This window comes from Panthera uncia, chromosome B4 (genome assembly GCF_023721935.1).
Source record: "Panthera uncia isolate 11264 chromosome B4, Puncia_PCG_1.0, whole genome shotgun sequence".
NCBI classification, from domain to species: domain Eukaryota; kingdom Metazoa; phylum Chordata; class Mammalia; order Carnivora; family Felidae; genus Panthera; species Panthera uncia.
In genome coordinates, this window is record NC_064809.1 from 75,625,698 (window position 1) to 75,653,029 (window position 27,332).

Below are 27,332 nucleotides of genomic sequence, written 5' to 3' on the forward strand. Positions count from 1 at the left end.
GTAGACGGTATTCATCAAAACATGAATTAATGTGGGTGGGGGTGGGGAATCAGACAATCCCATCCATCTCATTGACAGAGATACTTCTACATTTTTTTCTTGTTGTTTCAAATTTTTATCTAATACATATTTCTTAGTGGTTAATAATTTCTTATCAAGGGATGCCTGGGTGGCTCCGTCAGTTAAGCGTCCGACTTCGGCTCAGGTCATGATCTCGCAGTTCATGGGTTTGAGCCCCGCATCGGGCTCTGTGCTGACAGTTCAGAGCCTGGAGCCTGCTTTGGATTCTGTGTCTCCCTCTCTCTGTCTCTCCCCGGCTCATGCTCTCTCTCTCAGAAATAAACATTAAAAAATAATAATAATAAATTCTTATTCAAACATAATACATTTATGTTAATTGTATGATTATGGTGATAATTCTATTCAGAAGAAATAATTTTTAAATTTTTATTGAAACATTCTTTTGTTGAAACAGATTTGTTTCAAAGAAATATGGTAGGGTAATTAGTAAAGGATGCTTGAGCATAAAAATAGGTTATGATAAGATAAGATTCTATGGGGGAAGTGAGTGGAAATAGGAATTCAAGGCAATCAAGAAATGATATAAAACTCTGATAAAGAGAAGTATATTCATGTGTTTTTTAAGATGATGGTGCTGGTATTAAATCACTTCTATTTAGGTCACATGGAATATAGTTAGAATAGTGATGCAACCATTTCATTTTTAAAGTTTATATAATATGCCCAGGAATGACATATTCTGCAACTATTTAAACTTAAAGCAGAAAGTTTCAAGTCAACCTAAAAATGTGCAAGGGGATACATGGTATTTAGAAATTATTTTAGAAAGTAATAAGCAAGCACAAGATTTTGCAAAGCCCTGGACTGGAAAACAGAGTGCTGTGCCCCAGTAGAATTGCTCTTGCTCCTGTCACATGCCCTGACAACCTGTCATCTGGTGACTCAGCTCTACTGAAACTCTACCTCATCACTAATGAGCACATGGATTCCTGTCGGCCCCTGCTTGTAGATCTGGCTGATCTGGCGAGGGGAAATGCTGAAAAGCTGAGCGATTTTTTCGGTCAGTTCAACAGCGGTCAGTTCTTCTAGATAGATGGCGTGGTACACTGCAAAAGGGAGAGAGCGATGGCAGTCAATACAGGTCTCTCTGCTGTTAAAGGTAATCCGCTCACTCGGAACGCCCGCTTTCCTGAAGGGCTCGGAGTCAGACTGCCTGAGTTCAAATCTTGGCTCCGCCACTGGCTGGCTGTATGACGGGAGTGAGTTACTTAACATCTCTAAGCCTCATTTTCCTCACCCGAATGTTAGCAGTGACAATAAATCTACCGCAAAGAGGAGACACTGGTTGTAAAAATCAAGGCATGTAGAAGGGCCGAGAATAGTGCCTGGTATATACGAGGAACTCGATACACGTTACCGATGACCATTACTTCTAGCAAATGCTGCATCTGCTGTTTGCGGAATTCCCATCACACGTGCTCATAAGGCACCTCCCTCCCTTTCTTCGTGGGCGTCCTCGCCTGTCCAGAACCACCTACCGAAGAAAGTCCCATTTGAGTCTCCATCCTCACGCTTCTGCTGCTGCTGCTGCTGCTGCTGCTCCCTCAACTGCAGGGATTCCTGACAAACATAAATGGTTAGCCTTGGGCGCACCATCCTAAGGAGGAAAACAAGGCTGTTAGTCTTACAGTTTTCACGGGAAGCACATTTTAAGGGAGAGCTTGTGTATCTATGTTAACGCTATACAGTGGGGCCGAGAACTGGCAGCCCGCGGGCCAAGGGAGCTCATCTGCTGTTTTGTCAGCTCCCCACTGGGATGTGCGTGTGTCTGCGTGCGTGTGCGCGTGCATTTTAAATGAATTCGTTCCCACATCGTGTGTCGGGACATTTGGCTTTTCTTAAAAAACCGGATCTGGCAATCTGAGACCCTGACACTTACAAGAAAACAATCAGCTGTTCTCCTTGCGTGATTCATGCATTCTTCAGTACACCCACTGTCACTCATTTACATCTGGCCTCTGTAGTCATTTGAGTTTATGACCTTTGAGGTAAAGTTTAGAAATATTCAACATGTGTGAGCCACTGTTTCATGGGTCCAGGTCAACATATACCTTCTCCTTGGAAGCACCACGCTAATGAACTGGAGAATCTCACTTCCCTCATTACCTTCTCCTAAGTAGCCTAAGCCTCCTTTCTGTTCTTACTTCTTAGACAACAGCATTCAATTACCCCTTGATCCGATCATCTCATTCCTTCCTATGTTTAAATGCTCTTTAAGTAATATGCTAAAAAATAAAAGATCCATTCCTTTTTCTCCAAGTCCTCAACCTCTGAACTTTTCCTCTCTCTTTAAAATTTTCCAAGATTAGAGCCAAGCTGATTCCACAGTTCTTGTGATGTACCCAAACAAAATACTTCACGATCTGTTTCATTATTTAGTCACCGATTTGGTTCTGTGGCACTAACCTGTATGTTTTTTCCATTCATACCACTACCTGTTTGAAATTCTAAATTCCGTGTGGGGACTACAAATGACTCTGTATTACAATTCGTAAGCAGACACGTATTTCCTATCCAAGAATGACGTCTTCTTCAGTTAAAAGACTTCGAGCCTTCGCACCTGTTGTTCCTCCTGCCTAGAGTGTTCTTCCCTCCTCTGATTCCACAGCTTCCGTCCTTACCCTAATTCAGTTTAAGTGCCCCCACTTCAGAGAGGTCTTTCCTGACCAGATTCTGGGTGCTCTACAGGTGATAACCTTGTTTTTGTTTATTTGTTTGCTTTTCCCTCAAAGCACTTATCACTATCCAAAATACTGTTTACATTTTTCTCTCTCTCCCCGTTAGAAAGTGAACTCATGATAATGGGTACCTTGTGTGTTTTGCTCACCAACATATCCCTAGAGCCTACAATAGTACGTGGCTCACGATAGGGATAACGAATATTTATCGAATGAAAAAACTACCTGGAAAGGAAAAATGGGGTATCATGGGGCATTCCTTGAATCAACTGTAGGAAAGGATATTTTCATCTTTGCTTATTTGGTACAGAGCTGGCATTCGCAAAGAATGTTTTGACAAGACGCAGTTAGCTGTGCAAAGAGTACTGTGAAGAGTCCCTGAATCCAAATCCATTTGAAATCCAACCTCACGGGTATTTTAACACTAATTACATACCGGCCTTTTAATGCATTAAAAAGTCTGATTCCATCTGCAGGGCCACAGATTTGGATCACATCATCTCTAGTTAGTTTCAATAAATCTGCCCCTGGAATAAATATAAGAAAATGGGTGAAAAAGGCAAAGACTGTCTTTGTTAATGACCGTTAAAATGGGCTCTGTTATGTTCTAGCCCCTAATCTTCTGCATGGTACATAAGCCTCTCCATGACCTGGCCTCTGTTTCCTCTCCCACCTCAACTGCCACCCAACGAACTGGTCCACTTTACCCTATGCTTTCATCACACTGATGAAGTCTAATGAGCAAGTTGCTCCTCCTACCTGAAATAGCCTTCCACTGTCCCACCAACAGAGTCCTCAACATCTCCCAAGATTTACGTCACACATTACACATGTTCCCTAACTCCAGAAACTACTCCCCTCCCCTGCTTTGTACCACTTATCTACTACATTACAACTATTTTTTTTTTCAGGGTTTTATTTTGATTTGGGGTTTTTTTGATACTAGATGATGAATGATCAGAAAGTATGCCTTATCCATGTGTGTATCCCTACCATACCTGGTATACAGAAGGTGCTAAATAAGTGGAATATGCAAATAAAATACAATATGGTGATATCAAAAGGGAAATTTCAGACTATCTACAAATGCCCTTGATAAAAGTGTGTGGAGTATAGTTTTAAAAGCACTGTATCGAACAAATATTTTTAAACTGAAGTGAGTTTAAACGAAGAAGTCTTTCTTAAGTATTTCGCAGCACAGATGCACCTGCTGAGAAAGTCTGAAGGGTTCTATGAAATTCACTTCATCAGAAAAAAGCACGAAGACCCCCCCCCGCCACACACACACACCCCTGCACGTGCATGCACACAACACACCCTTACGTGGATGCCAAGAAGCCCTAGAATGTAAAGGAATATCTTGTGCTGGGGAAAACAAAAGGACAAATCAATTTAACCTGAGAAGTTTGTAAAAAGCCTTGTGAACGTAGAAAAACGATTTCGATGCAACCACTGCTGAGCTTCCTGAGGTGTGGTTGTTGGCAAGAGGTTCTGAAAGGAAAAGAAAGCAAGTGGGTTTTTTTTTTTTGGTAACTCAATAGATTTAGCTCTTACATCATTAGGTAACACAGAGCCAAACACACTCACACTCAGATGGGCCGCCTAGTTTGCCTGGAAGTTGTTTATACCTCATCAGTCTTCTGTCTCTAGCCAAGCAAGATGCCCACGGAATCCCATACCTGTCTTCCTTACTAGACTGTAAGCTCTTTAAATGCAAGCGTTCCTGCATTAACTTGTTCACATCTCAGTTCCCTAGCATTGTCAAAATTCAGAGTCAAAATTCAATATATGCCTATTTAATGAATGAATAAAAAGTACTCCTTAAAAGCTGGGCATTTCTGTGGAACTGCACAGTCATCAAAGTATTAGTAGACACTGCAAATCACTTACATTTAACTTTAGACTTACATCTGTGACTGGAGGGGGTGGCTCTGGCTGGTGGTTTGGTGAACCATTTCTGAAAACACATGTAAAATGAAAAGGATGAGACACATACTAGGGTTCATCATCTCATTCCTCACCCTCATAGTAAGTCTCAAACTAGACATTTTTTTTTTTTAAGTAATCTCCACATCCAACCTGTACCCGAACCCACAAACCCCGAGATTAAGAGTCGAGTGCTCTACTGACTGAGCCAGCCAGGGGCCCCTCAAGCTAGAGATTTAAAAGGAATCTGTGCTCTCTCATAAAGCAGTTTTAGTCTATAGTCAATACTTCTATCGTCTGTTAATTTAACATTAAGATCACAGGGGGAGGGTAAGAAACTGTCATTGCAACATTTTTTATTATTGGACAAATTGAAAAAAGATAAAAATTTCAGTAAATTGGGATTCATTAGATAAATTATGGCATAAAGAATATTTAACAGGGGCGCCTGGGTGGCGCAGTCGGTTAAGCGTCCGACTTCAGCCAGGTCACAATCTCACGGTCCGTGAGTTCGAGCCCCGCGTCAGGCTCTGGGCTGATGGCTCGGAGCCTGGAGCCTGTTTCCGATTCTGGGTCTCCCTCTCTCTCTGCCCCTCCCCCGTTCATGCTCTGTCTCTCTCTGTCCCAAAAACAAATAAAAAACGTTGAAAAAAAAAATTAAAAAAAAAAAAAAAGAATATTTAACATAAGCAGTTTATAAGAAACTAAAAATATCAGAACATAACAGCAATCAATAGATTACTATTTTAATAAATATATAGATATACACACAAACATATATATAGGAAAAAAATACCAGAAGAAACTTTATGTAATGCAATGTGATCCCATACTTTTTTTTTTTTTTTTTTTGAGAGAGAGAGAGAGAGAGAGAGAGAGAGAAAGAGCGAGAGAGCGAACGTGTGTGCGAGCAAGCTCGAACGGGAAAGGAGCAGAGAGAGAGGGAGAGATAATCCCAAGCAGGCTCTGTGCTGTCAGTGCAGAGTCTGACACGGGGCTCAGACTCACAAACTGTGAGATCATGACCTGAGCTGAAATCAAGAGTCGGACCCTTAACTGACTGAGCCACCCAGGTGCCCCCACATATTTTTATAATGACAACCAAAACCATTATTTTTAAAGCAGCTTCAAAAATGAGTGCTGCCTAATTTGCAATCCACAGGCTATCTCCATACTCTTCAGTTTTTCCCTATACCTCCTATACTCTAAGGACTGCCCCTATTCCCTAATACTCCTTTTATCAGAGAAAAATTTGAGCCTAATAACAAAGTAATGACAAAGAGAAGAGAGAAAATTTTAAAACACAACTCTTTAATCCCACATATTTACAATTGCCTACAGGCGCGTGGCTGGCTGAGTCAGGAGAGTGTGTGATTCTTGATCTCGGGGTTATAAGTTCAAGCTCCACATCGGGTGTGGAGATTACTAAAAAAAAATTAACCTTAAAAAACATTAAAAAATTGCCTATAAGTAGACTGTGTACTCCATATGGATGGTAAGAGATTTTTCTTTCAAAACAGACTTTCTTCTTTTTCTTTTTTTGCTTTAACTGCAAAATTCAAATTCGGTATTCAAACTTAGTAATTAAATTATCACCAGGCCTTAATTATCTATTCTCTCTACAACTTCTGCTTATTTTTATTCTTAATTGTTATATTTTGAATATTGAAGCTACTTTAATTTCTTATAAATGCAGACTGAACCAAAGCCTACGTAAATTCAAAAACAAACATTACAACCAAAACACATCACACATTTAGTAGCCTATTTCAAATTTCAATGTGGCCTAGGTGGAATATGTGTTAAATACTAAGACTAGTAAGACAACTTGTTTTAACTGGCATAGGCATCTGTACCAACTTTCAATGATCTCTGATGATAAAAGACTAATAAAAAGAGATTAAATGCACCCCACAGATCATTCTAAAACTTCATTTTAGCTTTCTTCAACCTTCTTTCCCAATTATCAAAGATCCATAATAATAAGGTATTAGGATCATTCTTAGTAAGTAACAAAACAGATTTTAGTGTTGTACAACTGTGTTTCAATTCCTAATGACCACTCTGGTGGAAAGTATGAGCAGGAAATGAAATAACCACAAGATAAGCAGTGACAGAAGTGAAAAGCCCAGAAAATCAGTCTCTGAAACACGAAAAACTGACCATAATGCTGTTTTTTTTTTTAATGCTGTTTTTTAATAGAAAGAAAAAAGAGGAGGAGAAAGGACTTTCAGTCACTTTTGAAGATAATCCAAACCTCAGTTAATCCATGAATCCATCAGAGACTGACCAAATAGGACTTACTGACTTATAAAGAACTTGTATATGAGAAGATAATGAAAGAAGACATATTTAGGACAAACACAACCTACTTTCATTTCCCAGACTTACCCTTCCCCAAGAGAAAAACTGCTGTGGGAACTGTTGAAGCCAGGTGATGGGGAATTATTGACATATGTGATCTCAGGCCATGGAGAACACTAAAAACAAAGAACAACTGAAATACGGAAAAAGTACATTTGACCCTAGTGTCCCACTAAAACATTATTACTTGAATAGCATATCTTGATTAGTAAGTCTTAACTACACAGAGGCCCCCATAATGAAGAGCAAATATACCCAGGACAACTAAATCTTGACCAGGCAAAAAGTTGTGGGGGGTTATTTCATTTTGTTTTTAAAAAACTGAGATACAACTGCCATACAACACAGTATTAGTTTTAAGGTGCACAACATAATGATTTGATACACATACACACTGAGAAATGGGGGGATTTTCTTTTAAGAATAAAGAGTATTGACTGAAATTGTCACCAAAAGAAATCCTTTTACCTCCGTGAGTATCGTTGTCTCATAGGAAGGCTGATACTTCTCCTTTTCATGAGGTGTTCGTTTCTCCATTTTCTCCCTATCTGTTTTTTGCTTTCTGTCTGCACCTTTGGGCTGAAATGAGAAATGTTTTGTCTTGACTCACCGACGGAATTTTGAGCCAACAATATTATTTCTAAGAGCTTAAATAGTCACATGTGAAACAAAGATGTACGCACAATAATGTAAACACAAGATGCAACCTTGCGTCTATGTCTGAAAATAGGAAACCTAACTGTCTGATGCAGTTAAAAAAGAATTTGCAGTCTATAGTTATAGACGTGGAAATATCTCTAAAGCACATAGCTAACTGAAAAAAGCAAGCCTCAAAACAACTCATCTAGTGCAATCCTGTTTATCCTTCAAAGAAAATACACGTGTATATAAAGCACAGAAGGGACTAAAAGGATACATGCTAAATTAGGACAGTGGTGACCCCTGAGAAAGATTGGGGAGTCGGGGTAAAAGTGGTAAAGAGGGACTTCGGTCTGAATACTTCATCTTCTGCAGTGAGAACATATTTATCCGTGTGATAAAAATAAAGACCAAAAGAAAAAAAGAAAGTCAAATACCAATGTAACCAAAACTATCAACTTTTCATAATTTTGTGAGCTTTTACAAGAGCTTATAATCTCAAAAGACTTTAAGAGTTTTCAGTGAAAATCCATGTTTTTGCCTCTAGCTCCCTTTGCAAATTCCCCTTCTCCCATGCCCATCCCCGTATAAATCCATTACCAGACATCTCAGTAATGACCTCAAGGACTCCAGCTCAGACTGAGTTTTCACAGTTGTTGAAAAACAGACAAGCGGACTTTCCCACTTGGTAACTAATGTTAAAATTGAAAGAGGAGGAAAAAGGATACAAGGGACAGCAAGCTGCCCAGGAATACCTTGAAGACTTTGATCTGGCAGCTGGCTGAGTGTAAGTGCTCAGTATATTCCCCGTTTTCATTTTCCTTGAAGGTATCAATTTGTACTCGGAATGGCACTCCCTTTTCTCCACCATGCTTCCTCATAGTGAACTCTGTGCTAATGCAGTGCACCTACAAAGAACACAACATCCAGGTTTCGGTACCTCTAGCCAGCCAAACCACTCAGCAATATTTTTGCAGCTCCTACTAAGAGCAAAACCTTTAGAAAACACTATGAACACCTATAAAAAACTTCTACTCTAGGGACACCTGGCTGGCTCGGTCGGAGAATATGCAACTCTTGATCTCTCAGGGTTCTAAGTTTGAGTCCCATGTTGGGCATAGAGCTTACTTAAAAGCATATATATGTAATCTTAAAAAAAAAAAAAAAACAAGAAAAAACTTTTACTCTCTTTTTGATCTTGAAGAACGTATATTCTAATGGAGGAAATAAAAAAAAACGTATTTACAAATGAAACAAAGTAAATGGACAGATCCAACGCTAACAAAAGTTACTTGGAGGAACTAAATTCATTAACTGCTTCAGAGAATACAGAGTTAATATAAAAGAAAAATGATTTCTATTAGTAAAAGTTTTCTAGACTTTAAGGTAGAGGTTAGAAAGCAGAGGCACCATCCATGCTGGCAAAATACCAACTATGAAAGCTCACGGGCAATAGTGGGGAAAAAAGGCTTTCAAGGCTTGCTTGGCTACTGCATAAAGTGAACGCCTTGGTGAATCTGAACTGTGAAACCCTGACTGGCCACTTATTAGCTTAGATAAATTGTTAATTTCTCTAAGCCTCAAAGACTATTCCTAGTCCACAGGATTACTGCTAAAAGTTTTAAATAAGATCATGTATACAAACTGTTTACTTAACATAGTGACCAATGGGACGTACTCCATAAACCCTAGTTTTCTTTATTACAAGTAAGAATTTTAAAGGAATCTACTCAACAGAAATAATCAGATATGTAAATCAAATTTTAAGCATAACGATGTTCAAAACAACTTCATGGAAAATAGGGCAAATTTAGAACAACCTAAATGCTAAATAATAAGGAAGTGATACTACATCCAAAGAATGGAACATTATGCAGCCGTTAGCAAGCATGTTTTTGTTTGTTTTTTTTTGTCATACAAATAAATAAATTGGGGAAATTAGAAGGGCAATTCAGACACTCCTCATCGCTCTCAGGCAAGTGTTGAGGAGTCTGGACTTGACAGCCAGGCTGGAACCCTGTAAAAATTTCAAATGCAACATGTTTTATCCTTTAAGAAACAAACTGGGAGTAAGAATGCTCTTCATCACCGGAAGGCCATCTGCAAGGCCCTACCTGAATAAACACAGATGTCCTCTTTGCCGGGTCCCACAGGAACTCCACTGTATTCAGTTGGGTTGGATTGGCCCTAGGATCGATTATACCCACAGACATTGGGATATCTGAGAAACAAAATGGTAATCATTGAACAATTCTGAGGGCTACTGGGTTTAAATAAGAAAGTACCATTGTTTTATTATTGGTCCTCGTTACCAAGATTTTTATGTATCACATCCTAAACCTCTTTTTGCCAATGAAAAGGGTTTGATTAGAGCTAAAATGGACCTAAGTACTTTCCCTCTGAGTATCTTTTTTCCACTTTGAAAGGTTTTTTAAATAAGACAATTTAAACGCAGTTTCCTTTTAATTTGCCAAAATTCTACTTAAAGATAGATGTAGTCTACACACTAGTTCTAAAATTGTAATATAATCTGCTTCACTTACAGTTTTAAGGTTAGTGTTACTGATAGAAGAACACTAAGAAGACTGCTACAGAAAGAGAAAGCAGAGTGTCTGAATAAAGGCAGAAGCATTGTATTACAGAAAGAAATGGGAAAAATTTAACAGAGATCGATGCTGGCCTTGAAGTCATCAAATAATCCTGTAACAGAGCAACAAATCTGATACTCAAGAGGGAAACAAAAATGAATGAGCCTTGGCAGAATTGCTTTCCATTCCACATAGCATATACTCACTCAAATATCATTTCCTGACTCCTATTAATATTCAAACTGGGGAGATAAAGCCAGGCTGATATTATCACAACTAATACTAACCATACTACTGTTTTACTGTCGATTCAAACAACAAAGCATTAAGTGGGTCCCACAATGTTAGTTGTGTTGGATTCATCCTAAGGTCAATTTATCAAATGGATATCAGGATGTCTGTATGAGAATCGGTATTTTCTTAGGTAAAGCTAGTAGGTACTTAGATTTGCTTAACAATTATGTTTCCCAGTAGGAGATAAGACCAGTAGGAGATCAAAGACACAGATGGCAGGATTAAAAGTACATTCATGAAAAGAGACTGCATGTATATTTGTAAAACAACTTCCCTTAAGCCCAATGATTTAAGAAAAATCAATTCTAGGGGCGATGGGTGGCTCAGCTGGTTAAACGTCCAACTTCAGCTAAGGTCATGATCTTGCGGCTCCTGATTTCAAGCCCCGCATGGGTTGGGCTCTGTGCTGACAGTTCAGAACCTGGAGCTTGCTTCCGATTCTGTGTCTCCCTCTCCCCCCACTTCCCTCCCTGTTCCCTCAAAAATAAATAAACATTAAAAATTCAAAAAAAAAAAAAAACAAAACAAGAGAAACATTCTACTCTGTAGTAGTAGGGGCAAAAATATAAACTACAAATCAAGAGACATAGATTCTAATCCCAGGTCTCTTACTGTAGGTAAAACAAACACTATCTGGCTCTCAAGTATTAGTAAAAAAAAGAACTTGCAGCATTTGGGGAACCCTTTTACATACACTCAAAATATCAGACCCTGAATAGCCAAGACAATCTTGAGAAATAAAGTTGGAGGTCTCACATTTCTAGATTTCAAAACTTACTACAAAGTTGCAGTTATCAAAGTTATGCCAGTGTGGTACTGGCATAAAGATGGAGACACGAACAAATGGAATACAAGAGAGAGCCCAGAAATGAATCCTCACATATGTGGTCAAATGACGTTGGACAAAGGTGCCAAGACCAACCAGTGGGGAAAGAATAGTTGTTTCAATAAATGGTTTTGGGAAAACGGAATATCCACATACAAAGAATGAAGATGAACTCTTACTTTATACCATATACAAAAATGTACTGAAAAATGTATCAAACACCTAAATGTAAGACCTAAAACTATAAAACATATCAGGAAAAGCTTCACTGGGTTTTGCAACGATTTCTTAGATGTGACACCAAAAGCACAGGCAAGGCAATAAAATTAAATACATAAACGGGACTACATCAAAATTTAAAACTTTTATACATCAAAGGACATTATCAACGCAGTGAAAAGACAATCCACACAGAATGGAAGAAAATATTGCAAAGCATGTATCTGATAGGGGGTTAATATCCAAAATATATAAAGAACTCCTACAACTCAACAACCAACAGCCACAAAACAACCAGAATCAAAAGCTAGGAAAGGACCTGAATATACATTTCTTCATAGAAGATACATATATAGCCAATAAGCATATGAAAAGATGCCCAACATCACAAATCATTACAGAAATGTAAATCAAAACCATGATGAGATACCAATTCACATCCATTAGGATGGGTACTATTTAAAAAAAAGGAAAATAGGGGTGCCTGGGTGGCTCAGTCAGTTGAGCCTCTGACTTCAGCTCAGGTCATGATCTTGCAGTTTGGGAGTTCAAGCGCTGCGTCAGGCTCTATGATGACAGCTCAGAGGTTGGAGCCTCCTTCGGATTTTGTCTCCCTCTCTGTCCCTCCCCCACTTGCATTCTGTCTCTCTCCCTCTCAAAAATAAATAAAACATCTGGCCACCTCAGTGGCTCAGTTGACTGAGCATCCGACTTCAGCTCAGGTCATGATCTCACGGTTTGTGGGTTTGAGCTCTGTATTGGGCTCTGTGCTGACAGCTCAGAGCTTGGAGCCTGCTTCAGATTCTGTGTCTCCCTCTCTCTGCCTCTCCCCTGCTTGTTCTCTCTCTCTCAAAAATAAATAAATGTTAAAAAAAATTATTAAAAATAAATAAATAAAACATTTTCAAATTTTAAAAAAAATAAAAATTAAAAAAGGAAAATAGCACATGTTGGTGAGGAGGTAGAATAATTAGAACCCTTGTTCACTTCTGACAGGAATGTAAAACGTGCAGCTGCTATGGAAACAGTACGGTGGTTCCTCAAAAAATTTAAAAATAGAATTATCACATATGATCTAGCAATTCCGTCTCTGGGCTTATACCCAAAAGAACTGAAAGCAGACTGAAATATCTGTATACCCATGGTCATAAGTTGCATTATTCACAATCACCAAAAGGTAGAATCAGCCCAAGTGTCTACTAAAGGATGAATGGATAAACAAAATGTGGTATTTACACACAATGGAATAGTATTCAGCCTTAAAAAGGAGGAAAATTCTGATGCATACCACTATGTGGATGAACCTTGAGGATTATGTTAACTGAACCAAGCCAATCACAAAGAGACAAATACTGGATGATTTCACTTATATGAGGCACTTAGAGTAGTCAAATTCATTCAAACAAAAAATAGAATGGTAGTTGCCAGGGTCTGGGGAGAAAAGGGGGTGGGGAGTCACTGTTGAATGGTTACAGAGTTTCAGTTTTGCAAGATGAAAAAAGTTCTGGAGATGGATGCAGTGAGGGCTGCACAACGTGAATGGGCACTGAATTATTTACTTTAAAATGTTTTGAAATACTAACTTTCATGTTCTATATATTTTACCATAACTACATTAAAAACACAAAAACAAACCCTAAAGTACTGGATGTAATTGTTACTGAACTGAAGTGTTCCAACTTCAATTTTGGTATTATCCCAGTAATTTTTTATGCTTATGGTCAATAACCCCTTCGGGGTTTTTGCTAATTGAGCCCCTGAAACATTCTGAATCAAGGTAAACATGAAGTAAAGAAAACTGATTCTCAGACCGTACTTATAAGCATTTCCTGGGCAAAAGATTCCCTTAACTCACCAATGTCAAGAATTCTATCTCCAGGTCGGTTCCACCTCCAGCCTTCCAGCTGCTGATGTTCAGTGTATTGTAGTCGTCTGTCATGGAACACTACACGGAATATACTCTAAAAGGGAGCAACACAATCAAATGATAATAGGATCCTTTAAAAGTCAGTGCTGACCAGTCAAAAACAATGAAATCTTGCCATGTGCAACAACGTGGATGGAGCTAGAGTATATCATGCTAAGCGAAACAAATCAGCCAGAGAAAGACAAAATACCATATGATTTTACTTGTATGTAGAATTTAAGAAACAAAACAGACGAACATATGGGAAAGGGAAAAAAAAGGAGGGAAGCAAACCATAAGAGACTCTTAAAGATAGAGAACAAACTTGAGAATGCAAGCTGGTGCAGCCGCTTTGGAAAACAGTATGGGGGTTCCTCAAAAAACTAAAAACAGAACTACCCTACGACCCAGCAATTGCACTACTAGGCATTTATCCAAGGGATACAGGTGTGCTGTTTCGAAGGTGCATGTGCACCCCAATGTTTATAGCAGCACTATCGACAATAGCCAAAGTATGGAAAGAGCCCAAATGTCCATCGATAGATGAATGAATAAAGATGTGCTGTGTGTGTGTGTGTGTGTGTGTGTGTGTGTGTGTGTGTAATGGAGTATTACTCGGCAATCAAAAAGAATGAAATCTTGCCATTTGCAACTACATGGATGGAACTGGAGGGTATTCTGCTAAGTGAAATTAGTCAGTCAGAGAAAGACAAAAATCATACGACTTCACTCATATGAGGACTTTAAGAGACAAAACAGATGAACGTAAGGGAAGGGAAACAAAAATAATATAAAAACAGGGAGGGGGACAAAAACAGAAGAGACTCATAAATATGGAGAACAGACTGAGGGTCACGGGAGGGGTTGTGGGAGGGGGGATGGGCTAAATGAGTAAGGGACACTAAGGAATCTACTCCTGAAATCATTGTTGCACCATATGCTAACTAATTTGGACGTAAATTTAAAAAAAAATTAAAAATTAAAAAAAAAAGGATTTAAACATGAAACAAACAAAGATAGAGAACAAACTCTGAGGGTTGGTGGAGGGAGGTGGGTGGGGGATGGGCTAAATGAGTGATAGGTATTACGGCAGGCACTTGTGATGAGCGCTGGGTATAATATGTAAGTGATAAATCACTAAATTCTACTCCTGAAACCAATATTACACTATATGGTAACTAACTAGAATTTAAATAAAAATTTGAAAAAAATAAATAAAAATAAAAATCAGTGCTGACAAAAGAAAACTAGCAGAAGTTACCTCCAGTTAGTTTTCTAGATATAACCTAAAATTATTTTTCCTAAGACCTGTTTCACCCTATGGGTGCCTGGGTCAGTTAAAGCATGACTCTTGCTTTTGGCTCAGGTCATGATCTCACGGCTTATAGGTTCGAGCCCCATGGTCGGGCTCTGTGCTGGCAGCACAAAGCTTGCTGGGGATTCTCTGTCTCCCTCTCTCTCTCTCTCTCTCTCTCTCTGCCCCTCCCCTGTGCTCTCACTCTATCTCTCAAAAATAAATTAAAAAAAAAAATCTGTTTCACCCTAAAACCCATCATACCATGCCAAATTCTACTTCGGGGTAAATTTTATAAGTGCTCAGATATAATCTTTATAGTTACTAGTACCATATTTAATACTTGGCTTAAACATCAGTCCTGATGGACTGGGTATAAAGCATTCCTATTAGAAGCATTTCTACAAGTTTCTACTCTTACCATGTAATATCCAGCTCAGGTCTTCAGATGTATATGAAAAACTCACCAAGCTCCCTCCTTGCTAACCCACCACACGACACTGAGGGTAAGCAGGGGCTGTATCAATCAACTTCCCTTTTGTTACTCTGGCTTTGTGGAGGTGCTTATTTATATCCCCCCACCAACTTTCACAGCGGCTGACCAAACTCTTCAGTCCCAAATGTGCTGTGAATTCATTGCTCGAAGTCTAGACTAAAATAACTGCTATTCATTAACAGCAGTTTCTGTTTTTCTTGTTACTAGACCAAGTATCCAAAGAGACACTGGAGCTTTTCTAAAAATTTCAAGGAGGTTACTCTATTCCACCCAAAACAACTTCACTGAGCCAGGAGACTACTTTGACATGGAGTAGTAAGCCTTCTGTTTCTGCAGCTGTGAAAAATCTAAGTGAATAAGGGGGCTCACTCTCACGCCAAAGGAATTCCAGCTTCCCACTCTGCCAGCAAATTGTAGTGGGTAAGAGATACCACCAAGCCCTTAATGGAAGCAAAAGAATATTACCCAAAAAGGGTCAGTAAAAGAATACTGCGCAGAGAAATGATTTACTCATTTTCCTTTACCTTTACCAACTTGCCATTAATTTCTGGAAGTTCTCCAAGTTTCCTATTGTCTAGCATACGAATTTCATAAGACTGTCCTAGAAGAAAAAGTAACTACATATTATATTAATCATAAATTAACTTTGCAAGATGCACAAAGAATAAAATCCAGCTGAATATACAAGAGTATAATATTATTAGTATTATTAACAAAACTATAATCCTTTACTATGTGCTAGGCACAGTGCTAAGTGTTTTCATACATTATATAATTAACTGATATAATTCTCAAAACTATTATCAATCCCATTTTTACAGATACAGGAATTGAAACGTGAAGAGTTTAAGTAACTTGTCCAAGGCCACGCAACTGGAAAACAGAGCTGGGTAAGGTAATACTTCTCGGTTGGTAACCAATGAATGGGGATGTCCAGGGACCATGGATTAGAAAGAAAGAGGGAGACAGGAACTAAAAATGGGCAAGTACACAAAAGAAGCCAGTAATATACATTAAACATGACATTAAAGTGAAAATCTCTGAAGTAAGGCTTCAACTCTGACAGGTCACGCTAGAAAGATGTACTTTTTACATATAAGTATACCTAGTAAAATATCATCAATCCAGCATATCTTCAATAATACTAACAAATAAGGAAGCATCTAACCTTGATTGAGATATGTCAGGGTTTCATCATGGAGTTTCACTGCTGGAGAGGTAGCAGCACAAAGCACATATTGAAAAGGTAGGATTTTATTCTCATTATCAGGGGGCAAACTTGACTCTTCTTGCTTAAAAATGGGCAATGCAAGGACATCACTGAAATAAAACAAATAACTTACATTAACACTGGACAGAAGTGCAAGAGTGGATTTATGCTGAAACAATTTAACTGCAATTTGCTTTGGAAAACTATAAACATTATTCACTTTGAAAAAAAAAACAAAAAACAAAAAACATTATTCACTTTGATGAAGTTTCTTCCCAACCACTCAGTTCAGATTACCTGCTGTGATAGTCCCCTCACCACAACAATGTGGGCAATGACAGATAGATATTCACTGCTAAGACCATCTAGACAGGGGTGCCTAAAAGGGCTCTGAAAATTATATGCAGAGTTCCAAAATGTCAATTTAGGATGCTCAGTAATGTGTTTGTTCTTAGAAAGGCACCAACTACAGTTATCTTTATAACCACATCAGCTGATCTGCTCTAAGGACTAAAACAAGACTCAGAATTCCTAGAAGCCACTTGAAAAGGACAAATCAATGACCAGTGTATATTTCAAGGTCAGCTTACATTCTGTGGAATACAGCTAACTAGAAGTGCTGTGTTTCAGTTCCTAAAAGCCTTACGCAAATCTTAGACAAGCTCTCTAGTCTTCGCTCCTTCATCTATAAAATGGGAACCGCATCTGCTCTCTAGAGTAAATATGTAAGAAAGTATTTTGGAATCCATAAGGGACTAAAATTGATGTCAAGGATTAACAGTAATCTTCCCTCATAAACTCTAGCCATGGATTAGTGGGAAAGAACATCCTGGGCCCTATCCTGGAGACCGACTGTTATGATCAACATTCGCTCCAAACTTTAAAAGAATCTTAATAGATGTACCAAATTAAAAAGTGTTTCCAATTATCTCAAGACATGCCACAAAATTAAATGTATTTTGTTTTACTTTAAAGAATTTGTACATGTAATCACTAGAACAGCTAAAATTAAAAAGAATGACAACCCAAATGTTGGCAAGGATGTGGAGCAACCAGAACTCTTATTCTTTGCCAGTAGGAGTGTAAAATAGCACAACCACTTTGGAAAAAGGTTTGACCATTTCTTATAAAAGGAAACATCTATCTGCCCTTTGATCCAGCAATTCTATTCATAGGTATTTATCCAAGAGAAATGAAAATATAAGTCCATGTAAAGCTTGTACATAAATGCTCATAGCACAAAAGCAAAAATGGGAAAGAATCCAAACGTTTATAATTAAGAGAAACGGATGCACAAACTGTGGTATATTCCATACAGTAGAATACCACTCAGCAAAACAAAGAAATGCAACAACATGGATGAATCTCGCAGACACGATACTGAACAAAAAGAAGCTACACAAAAAGAATATATAATGTATGATTCCATTTATATGGTGTTCTAAAACAGGCAAAACCAAGGAGAACAGTGGTTTCCTGGCAGGGCAGAGATTGCTTGGAAGACATACAAGAGAACTTTCCGGGGAGATAAAAATGGTCTACACAATGTTAAGTGTGTGGGCAACACGAAAATTCTTTAAATGTACCCTCAGCAGTGTACAAACATCCTCCCCAAACATTACAGAATCGTTACATTCAGGCAAAAACCACCATTGACAGAAAAATGGCTGAACTCAGGTAAATCTTAGAGACAACATTACAAATTTTCACTGGAAAGCAAAACAAGCAGAAAATGCTCTGATTATTGTCTTAATAATCCACACAGGAGTAATAAAAATTTAATGGTATTAATGCTAACAAACAAAACAAGCAGGGGGAAGGGAAGAGTAAAAGAAATTTCTCTTTTCTGCTGATGTCTAAACAGCAAGGTTACGTGTTATTAGTTGAATCCAGGCACTCGGGACGCAAACCAGCTTTTATGGAACACAAGTTTCTTGTTGCTAAGAAGTATCTCAAAGGCTAGAAAAACAAAACGTGCTTTCATCCCCTTAGGTCTGGAGGTGTGTGTGCTGTGCTCAAATGCATGGGGTTGGGTGGAGAAGGCAAGGACTCCCTCTTTCTGTCTGTATTAATTTGTCAGGTAAACATACTACCGATCCCTTGAGACTACTTAAAACTGTAGAAGCACAGGTTTTCTAGAAAAGTATTCCATGCCAGTTCCTCCACTTCTAAAGTCAGGAAGTTACCAATGCTCCCACCACAAACAGTACAGAACATAAAGCAAAACACTACAAAACTTCAGAAACATGATGGTAGTCTTTGGGAGACTTTATTACCATACCATTCCCAATACATATCATTCTCAAAAACATCACCTCTGATGATTCTTTGAAAGATTAGTGAAGATTATCAGGAATCAAGGCAAATCAGATTTTGCAACATAGCAACAACTCAACCTTTAGGAATGTAGGGTATTTTTTTCTTCTCAATGTTACTGCCTAGCAAAGTTAATATATAGCAATAGTCCCTAGTCATCTCAATATAATGTGGCTTTACACCTAATCCCTCATGACTAAGCAAAGGACTGTCATTTGATGCTTAAATTTTAAAACGGATTCTACAAGCTACCTCTAAAATTAAATAACTCAAAACAGCCAAACCAAATACACAAAGCTATATTTTCTCATCAGAGCTTTTAAGATCCCAAAACCTCAAACATATTTGAACTATTCATGTTCTTGCAATACTGCATTTCTTTTACTCTGCTGTGGATCAAAAATACCATTTGATTTCACGTTCCCAGAGGTGGAGGCTAAAGGTCATTGGTGAACACAGTTCTAGGCCCCTGTTTATAGCAAGACAGTAATGGATTAAGCAAGAAATCGTAACAGATTTGGAAATACAAAAGTCTGCTCCTCTGTCTCAGGGGTAAATGGACCATGGATTAGGGAAACCCACTCTGGTGGAGTCTTAAGTAGTTGGTACCAATGTATAATTTAGCATTTTATTACTTTATCTGATTGCTTCATGTATTTATTTTTTTTAAGATTTTATTTATTTTATTTTTCAAAAAAGATTTTTTTTTGTTAAGTAATCTCTACACCCAATGTGGGACTTGAATTCATGACCCAGAAATCAAGAGTCCCTTGTTCCACCAACTGAGCCAGCCAGGTGCTCCTGCTGCATATATTTAATTTATTCCAATGAAACATAAGCTGTTTGAAGGAGCAACTTCTGTTTTCTGTTCTTAGTAAATATTTGTTAATGTGATTTACATTTTTGTTTGCATTTTCCGGAATATTCAGCACTAATACACTGTGATCATTTTATTTTTTTAATGTTTATTATTTTTGAGGGAGAGACAGAGAGAAAGAGAGCAAGCAGGGGAGGGTCAGAGAGAGAGGGAGACACAGAATTGGAAGCAGCCTCCAGGCTCTAAGTTGTTAGCATGTGGGGCTCGAACTCACAGACTGAGATCATGACCTGAGCTGAAGTTGGCCGCTTAACCAACTGAGCCACCCAGGCGCCCCTCATTGCGATCATTTTAGAGTTTGACATCTCACCCTATCTGTGATCAAATGTAAGGATACAGAAATCTCACCTGCTAAAAAGATAACTTGAGTGTATGTTAAATACGTGCATCGCAAAGTGGAAATTCACACCTGAGAGTGAACACATAGCAGAAAGCATCTGAGTGGAAGCAACACAGGAACAGAAGCACGATTAGAAGTGATCTTGCCTATATGTAACCGGGATTCCATGAAGAGCTGCTTCACGGTCTTCTGAGGCATAAACTACTCTTTCCAGATAAGGCAGCCTCTGAATGGTCTGTACTAAATTCACAGCTATGGTTTACTTAACCTTCCCCCTCAGGCCTACTAGCTGCTGAATGCCCTCTTCTAGAGACAGCCTAGTGAAGAAAGAGGGAAAGGTTTGATGAGCTCTCCTTGAGTAAGAGAGGCAAGTAGACAGGTTGTCCATAGCATCAAGGGAAGTCACAAAAAAAGATGCGATCTTCCCATTTGTGACAACACGGATGGATCTGGAAGGTATTATGCTAAATGAAATAAGTCAGATTGAGAAAGACAAATACCATATGATTTCACTTCTGTCTGGAATCTAAAAAACAAATGAATAAACAAACAAAAAGCAGACCTATAGAGAACAAACTGATGGTTGCCAGAGGGAAGGGAGCGAGGGGAAAGGCAAAATGAGTAAAAGGGAATAGGAGACACAAGCTTCCAGTTATGGAATGAGTAGGTCACAGGAATAAAAGGCACAGCACAGGGAACACAGCTGATGATACTGTGTGCATTGCATGGTGACAGATGGCAGCTACACTTGTGGTGAGCACAGCATAACATATAGAGAAGGTGAATTATTGTGTTGTATACCTGAAACTAATGTAATACTGTATATGTCAGCTATACTCAAATTTTAAAGATCTAAATAAGAAATAAATAAAACAAATTAATGCTTATAAAAACTACACTGCCAACAAAACACACTTATTTTCATTCTTTCTGGTAAAGAAACAGCAGTGAAGAATTTAAACAATATGGTCAGATCCAAAGAATAAGCAGGTGGGTAAGAAACAAAACAAAACAAAAGAAAGTGGGAGAGATAAAGAGAGAAAAGACTCTGGCCCCATTAAGAGAATGATAGGACAACCACCTCTTTTCCTCCATCTTTTCACATGCTCTTGTCCTATGGCTTTCAAATTTTTCTGAATACCATTTACGTTAAGTACTTTTTTGAAAAAATTTTTAAAGTTTATTTACTTATTTTGAGAGAGAGAGAGAGCGCACGAGCAGGGGAGAGGTAGAGAGAGAGGGAGAGAGAATTCCAAGCAGGCAGGGCTCGATCCTATGCACCATGAGACCATGACCTAAGCCAAATTGAGAATCAGATGTTTTAACTGACTGAGTCACCCAGGCTCCCCTAAGTAAGTCGTTTTTATATTAAGACTCAGTGGATGTGTCCCCAGAACTGAAATAAGTTTCATAAAACAATACTTATTAATTTTGGTATTTTCTATAGCACTTCATTTTTGAAAACGTTGACCACAACCTGCAGTTTGAAGAACACTGCTCCTCTTTCCCTTAAAACTTTGCACTAAATTAAACCAAGTTTATTTACAATCCCTTTATCAGTATTCAAAACACAACACAATAAAAGACAAGTCTTCCAGATCAGACTGTCATTCAGCTACTCAAGAATAGGGAATATTATCTGCTTTAATAGACAAAGAAATACAGAGACTTACACAGAGAGTAAACACAGACAGTACTTCCTTAACTCATTATTAGCTCCCTTTTGGCTCTCTCATTTTTAAATTCATACAGCACATAACTCTCCATTGCAAAGGAACAAAGAAGGCTGCAAAATATAACAGCCAGCATATTCACACTGAAGACTGTCTTAAAAACTGCGATCCAAATCCTGCTTTTTTAAGTCAGAAAATATTTGGAAGTAAAATAGTTTTCAAGTAATCTTCTGCCGCAACTTGTAGACTGCATTACTAAATTAGAGTCAAATCCGTATGGAAGGCATATAAAGATCAGTGCTGTTAACCTTGGGTGCATATTAACAATTGATGGTGGGGTGGTGGTTAAAACTCCTTTCTGGGCCATATCCTGTGCCAATTAAATCAGAAGGGGGGGCAGATCGTGAGCTTAATTACTTAGTTCCATGTCTTAATAAGCCAACATAATGGGTATGATCTCCATGTCATCGAAGATGACCACCTCCCTATACCAAAATCTGATTTTACAGAGGTCCTCAATGAGCCATCTTGAAACACTACCTCTAATGGAAAGGGAGTTTCTTCAATCTACGCATATCTATCACCACTACTAGAGGGAAAACACTCAGCTTGACATTGAATCAGTAAATCTCTTTCCTTTTTTTTTCCCCCCATTTATTCAGCAAATAGTCTTTGAGCACCTACTATCTTCTGGGCCCTATTTTAGGTGGCAGGGATAGAATAATCAAGTACAGATAAGGTCCCCCTTAAAAGTATAGCATCATTGTCTAAATTCCTATCTGTGAACAGCAACAAATCATTCTACATTATTCTACAGATACCTATTTGTTTTCTTATTTCCAGTTCTTTGTCCTTACAGTATTACAGATACTCAAGCATAAATGAATCATTATAGAATACAGAGCAAAAATGATACAACTCAAAAAGGCTTAGTATATCTCTAGCAGGTGTTTTATATAACTCTGACCTGAGTATCTTAACTGCACTCCTCCTTTCCAACTGCAAACCTGGAATGCAGACTGTCCAGTGAGTAGGACGTGAGTAGGACATCAAAATGACAAGTGAGCAGTAGATAAAAACACCGTATCTGGATTTTATGCTGATGATGCCCCTGACAGAGATATTGGTCGTCTGACAAGTCTTTCTTGTCAGAAAGTATTTATGGAACTTTTTTCAAGATCTCAATACTGGGCTTAATGCTCTTTAAGCACTTTAAGAAGTACTTCTAGATATAAACCATTCTATTTCTTCCACAGTTATGAGAGACCAGCAGTTTGAACAGTTGTCATTCATTACATACTCAAAGTTTACCCAAAAATGAAGCTAATTCCTCTCCCTCTACCCCAGTCTCTGGATCTTCCTCATTCTACTCTGTTGAATTATTTGTCAACCACTATTTATTTACTGCTATAAGCAATGCACTTTTTATTTTTCCTTAGCTTAGAAAGTCAATAAAAACTTCTCACTTCAAACCTGTCTGCAAGCCTTATTTCTTTTCGAAGCTGAAAAGTATCTGACCCATTTCAGATACAAATTTACTTCCAGAAAACTTGCAAGATATTAAAAGTTTAATCAAAGAAATATGAATCAGCAAAGCCCTACCTCAGGAGATTTGCCAGATATAGGCCTGCTTTCTGTTTTTTTTTTCCTACATTACAGGATTAGCTCTGACCAGCCTATAAATCTCATTAAAACACTGCTAATTGAAAATATCACCTGTGGCATCATTAGTATCAGGCTCTTTTATTAAATTTGAAATTACTGACTCTTCCCCTTTAGGTGATAAACGGCAAACTGCAACAATATTCGTGTGTTATATATTCCAGGAATCTGACAATTTTGATAAAGGAAGTGGAACCCTCCCATTTCAGTATTCAAAATCTGATTATCTACCATCAGAGTAGGACCTAAAGGGGAAAACAAGATTGTTCTGTCTTCCTGCGACTAAGGGAAACCATACATAGACCCTAATGTGGTGCTGAGCCTCAAATCTTCTTTTCAGGTCCAAAATGTCTACCATTTCTTTTCTTTTTTCTTCTCCTTCCTCTCCTTCTTCTCCTTCTTCTTCTTCTTCTTCTTTGATGTAGTTCAGCTTCCTTCCCTCTTCGCAGACAAGCATCACTCACCACCTATCTGTTGGTGTTCTTCTGCTTTGCTCATTTCATCCCCACTACCAAGCCGATCTTCAAAGCCCCCAAATCTCCTTGGTCCCCCATTCCTCGCTGCAGTGAAATACAAGCATAGATTTTTTTTTTTAAGGCTTTAATTGCTAATGACTTTTGGGAAAATCCTAAAAGTACCAGAACATTAGTCCTATGAAATGGTAAAAAGGCCTTAGCGATCTCTCTTCCCTTTGTGCACCCAGTGGTAAGCCTTATGAAAATCGCTCCTCCTTCAAACCATACCTTTGATGAAAGCCTAGTCTTCTAAAATGGCCAACACATTCCCTGGAGATATTGCAAATTAGGCTGATGATGTAATCAGAGCAGAACTGTTATTTGCTCCCTTTCTTTTACAGTAGGTAGACAGAGGGAAGTAATCTGCATTTCTAAGAATATGCAGAGCAGAAGATACCTATGAAACTTCAACCCTTCTCAGGGACAATAACCATCTTTTTATCAATATCAGCCAATCTGCAGCCAGAGTAACCTTTAAAAATGTAAATTTGGTGCCCCTGGGTGGCTCAGTTAAGCCTCCTACTTCAGCTCAAGTCAAGATCTCACGGTTCCTGGGTTCGAGCCCCGTGTTGGGCTGTCAGCCCAGAGCCTGGAGCTGCTTTAGATTCTGTCTCTCCCTCTCTCTTCTTTTAAATAAAAATTTTTTAAAAATATAAATTTAAGGGACACCTGGGTGGCTCAGTTGATTAAGCGTCTGAATCGTGATTTCAGCTTAGGTCATGATCTCATGGTTTCCCGGGTTTGAGCCCTGCATCAGGCTCTGTGCACTGACTGTGAGGTTCCTGCTTACGATTTTCCCTCTCTCTGTGTCCATCCCTATTCACACTCTCTCAAAAATAAATAAACTTAAAAAAATAAAATTCCTATAAATTAATATGAAAAAGACCAACTCCCCTCCCTCCCCCCCAAAAAAAACCTTGAATAGTTACTTCTCAAGAGAAAACATGAATGGCTAGTAAACATGTTGAACAGGTGCTCAGACTCAAAAAAACAGGAAAACGCAAATAAAACCACAATGAAATCCACATCCACTAATTGACAAAAATTAAGACACTGACTAAATAAAACACTGGTTAGGATGTAGAACAACCAAAACTTTTAAACTCCTAAGTATACTGGGAAAAACAAGTTAGCATTATTTTGAATAAAGATACACAAACTTCGAGCTGCCTTGGTGGCTCAGATCTGGACTTCCTCTCAGATCATGAGCTCAGGTCATGATCTCGCAGTTCGTGGGTTTGAGCCCCCTGTCGGGCTCTATGCTGACAGCTGGGAGCCTGGAGCCTGATTCAGATTCTGCATCCCCCTCTCTCTCTGTCCCTTCCTGCTCTTGTGTTTTAAAACAAACATTTAAGGGGCGCCTGGGTGGCTCAGTCGGTTAAGCCGCCGACTTCGGCTCAGGTCATGATCTCGCGGTCTGTGAGTTCAAGCCCCACGTCGGGCTCTGTGCTGACAGCTCAGAGCCTGGAGCCTGTTTCGGATTCTGTGTCTCCCTCTCTCTGACCCTCCCCGTTCGTGCTTTGTTTCTCTCTGTCTCAAAAATAAATAAACGTTAAAAAAATTTTTTTTAAAAATTAAATAAAAATAAAACAAACATTTAAAAAAAAAAAAAAGGTACACAAACTTCATAATCCAGCAATTACATTAATCCTACAACCCCTCTGCCTGAAACATTTTCTTTCTCCATCTTTGCAGGCTCAAATCTTACTCTTCTTTCAGATACGCCTTCAGGAGGTAGAATTTAGTATTTCTATGCTCTAAACTCCTGTAGCACTTTATCTCTAAGTGCTCTGATGTATCGGTTTCTAGCTTGTATCATACCTATTTAAATACATGTCTTATCTTCTCTAGCAAATTATAAGCAACTAGAGGACAAAAAGTTGCTTGATTTTGTCTTTTAATCACCATGGCACCAGACACAGCACTACATACAGAAGTGTATGGTTAAGACTCAAAGCTACACAATCAAGCTGGAACACAAAACCTAGCATTCAGAAGGCACTCAAGTATTTGTTGAATGAATAAAAATCTGCTGAGGGACTGAATCAACCAGGACTTGATGTACACACAAAGCATGAAGTAGCCGTGAGAGAAAATCACAACATCAATTTGTGTATCCAAAGCCCCCAATCTATTTTTCTCCCAGATTCTGGTTTGATGTTGCATCAGGAGAGCCAGCTATCAGCTACAAATGGAAACCACTGCCAATCAGGCAGACAAAGAATGAGGGCAGGGCAGGAGGAGGTGGAAAAAAGAAAGAGAAGGTAACAAAGTAGAAGGAAGGAGTGGCAACGCTAGAGGTCAACTTCCATAAGTATTCCAAGAGAGCAAGAACCAGAAGGAAGCAAAGTTACAGACCTTTGGCAAAAAAGACAAGGAATGATAGGACAAGTTAAAAAGACGAGGAAAGCGAGCCAGCAATCGATTGTGTGCTAAACACTCTTGGACTTATATTATGCAGTATTTCAGACTTTACAAGAAGGTTAAACAAAAAAAAAAAAAAAAAAACTTAACAGATACCTGTGTACGCTCCACTCAGCTTAAGAAATAAAGCACTAACAGGGAGGGGTGCCTGGGTGGCTCAGTCAGTTAAGCGTCTGACTTCGGCTCAGGTCATGATCTCACGGCTCCTGAGTTCAAGCCCTGCGTGGGGCTCTGTGCTGACAGCTCAGAGCCTGGAGCCTGCTTCCAATTCTGTCTCTGTCTCTCTCTGCCTCCTCCGCTCACTCACTGTCTCTCTTTCAAATATAAAAAAACATTTAAAAAAAAAGAAAGAAAGAGCACTAACAGTTGAAGCCCTCTATACCCTTCCTCCATTGTATCCCCCTTTAACTTCCAGAGGCAACAGTAACATAAATTTGGAGTTAAACATTCTTACTCATTTCTTTGTATTTTTACAGTGGTGCCATCTTTTTAAAAAGTAGTGGTAAATTTTATGGTAAAGGGAGGAATCTCACCTAAATACACAGTCCATCATAAGACACTGAGAGTAACAGGGAAAGTAAAGGCACAGTCAGTAACAACTGACCAGCTCTAAGACCCAAAAAAATGGAAGATTTAGGAGATGGATGGGTAACAGTTGAAGGGGGAAAAGTGAAGGCAAACAGTAGTGAAAAAGACGCACAGCAAAAAAGAAAATTCAGGTTTTCGTAATAATTTTTTACTGCTTGTTTTTCAGAGAGAGAGACCGAGTATGAGCAGGGGAGGGGCAGAAAGAGAGGGAGACACAGAATCCGAAGCAGGCTTCAGGCTCCAAGCTGTCAGCACAGAGCCCGATGCGGGGCTCAAACTCACAGACTGTGAGATCATGACCTGAACTGAAGTCGGATGCTCAACCGACTGAGACACCCAGGTGTCAAAAATTCAGTTTTGATGAAGAGAAATAGTTGCCTCAGAAACTGCTATGCTAGTGGCCTTTGAAACAAAAT

At 38.7% G+C, this 27,332-nt stretch overlaps 1 protein-coding gene across 5 annotated transcripts in view; it reads right to left on the minus strand.

Annotated features, from left to right (window-relative positions):
* TFCP2 (transcription factor CP2) overlaps positions 1-27,332 on the minus strand; it is a 44,429-nt gene that overhangs the window by 1,686 nt on the left and 15,411 nt on the right. For 2 of the 5 annotated variants that reach the window (XM_049625477.1, XM_049625476.1), the window contains exons 2-13: positions 16,480-16,631; positions 15,836-15,912; positions 13,471-13,576; positions 9,803-9,909; positions 8,444-8,596; positions 7,518-7,628; positions 7,077-7,165; positions 4,668-4,716; positions 4,157-4,250; positions 3,196-3,286; positions 1,560-1,678; positions 985-1,127 (exon numbers count right to left, since the gene is read on the minus strand). In XM_049625477.1, the coding sequence (XP_049481434.1) occupies positions 985-1,127; positions 1,560-1,678; positions 3,196-3,286; positions 4,157-4,250; positions 4,668-4,716; positions 7,077-7,165; positions 7,518-7,628; positions 8,444-8,596; positions 9,803-9,909; positions 13,471-13,576; positions 15,836-15,912; positions 16,480-16,631 (1,291 nt within the window). Of the gene's footprint in view, positions 1-984; positions 1,128-1,559; positions 3,287-4,156; positions 4,251-4,649; positions 4,717-7,076; positions 7,166-7,517; positions 7,629-8,443; positions 8,597-9,802; positions 9,910-13,470; positions 13,577-15,835; positions 15,913-16,479; positions 16,632-27,332 lie in introns of those variants that run through there. The other 3 variants (XM_049625475.1, XM_049625474.1, XM_049625478.1) reach the window with 2 other exon arrangements.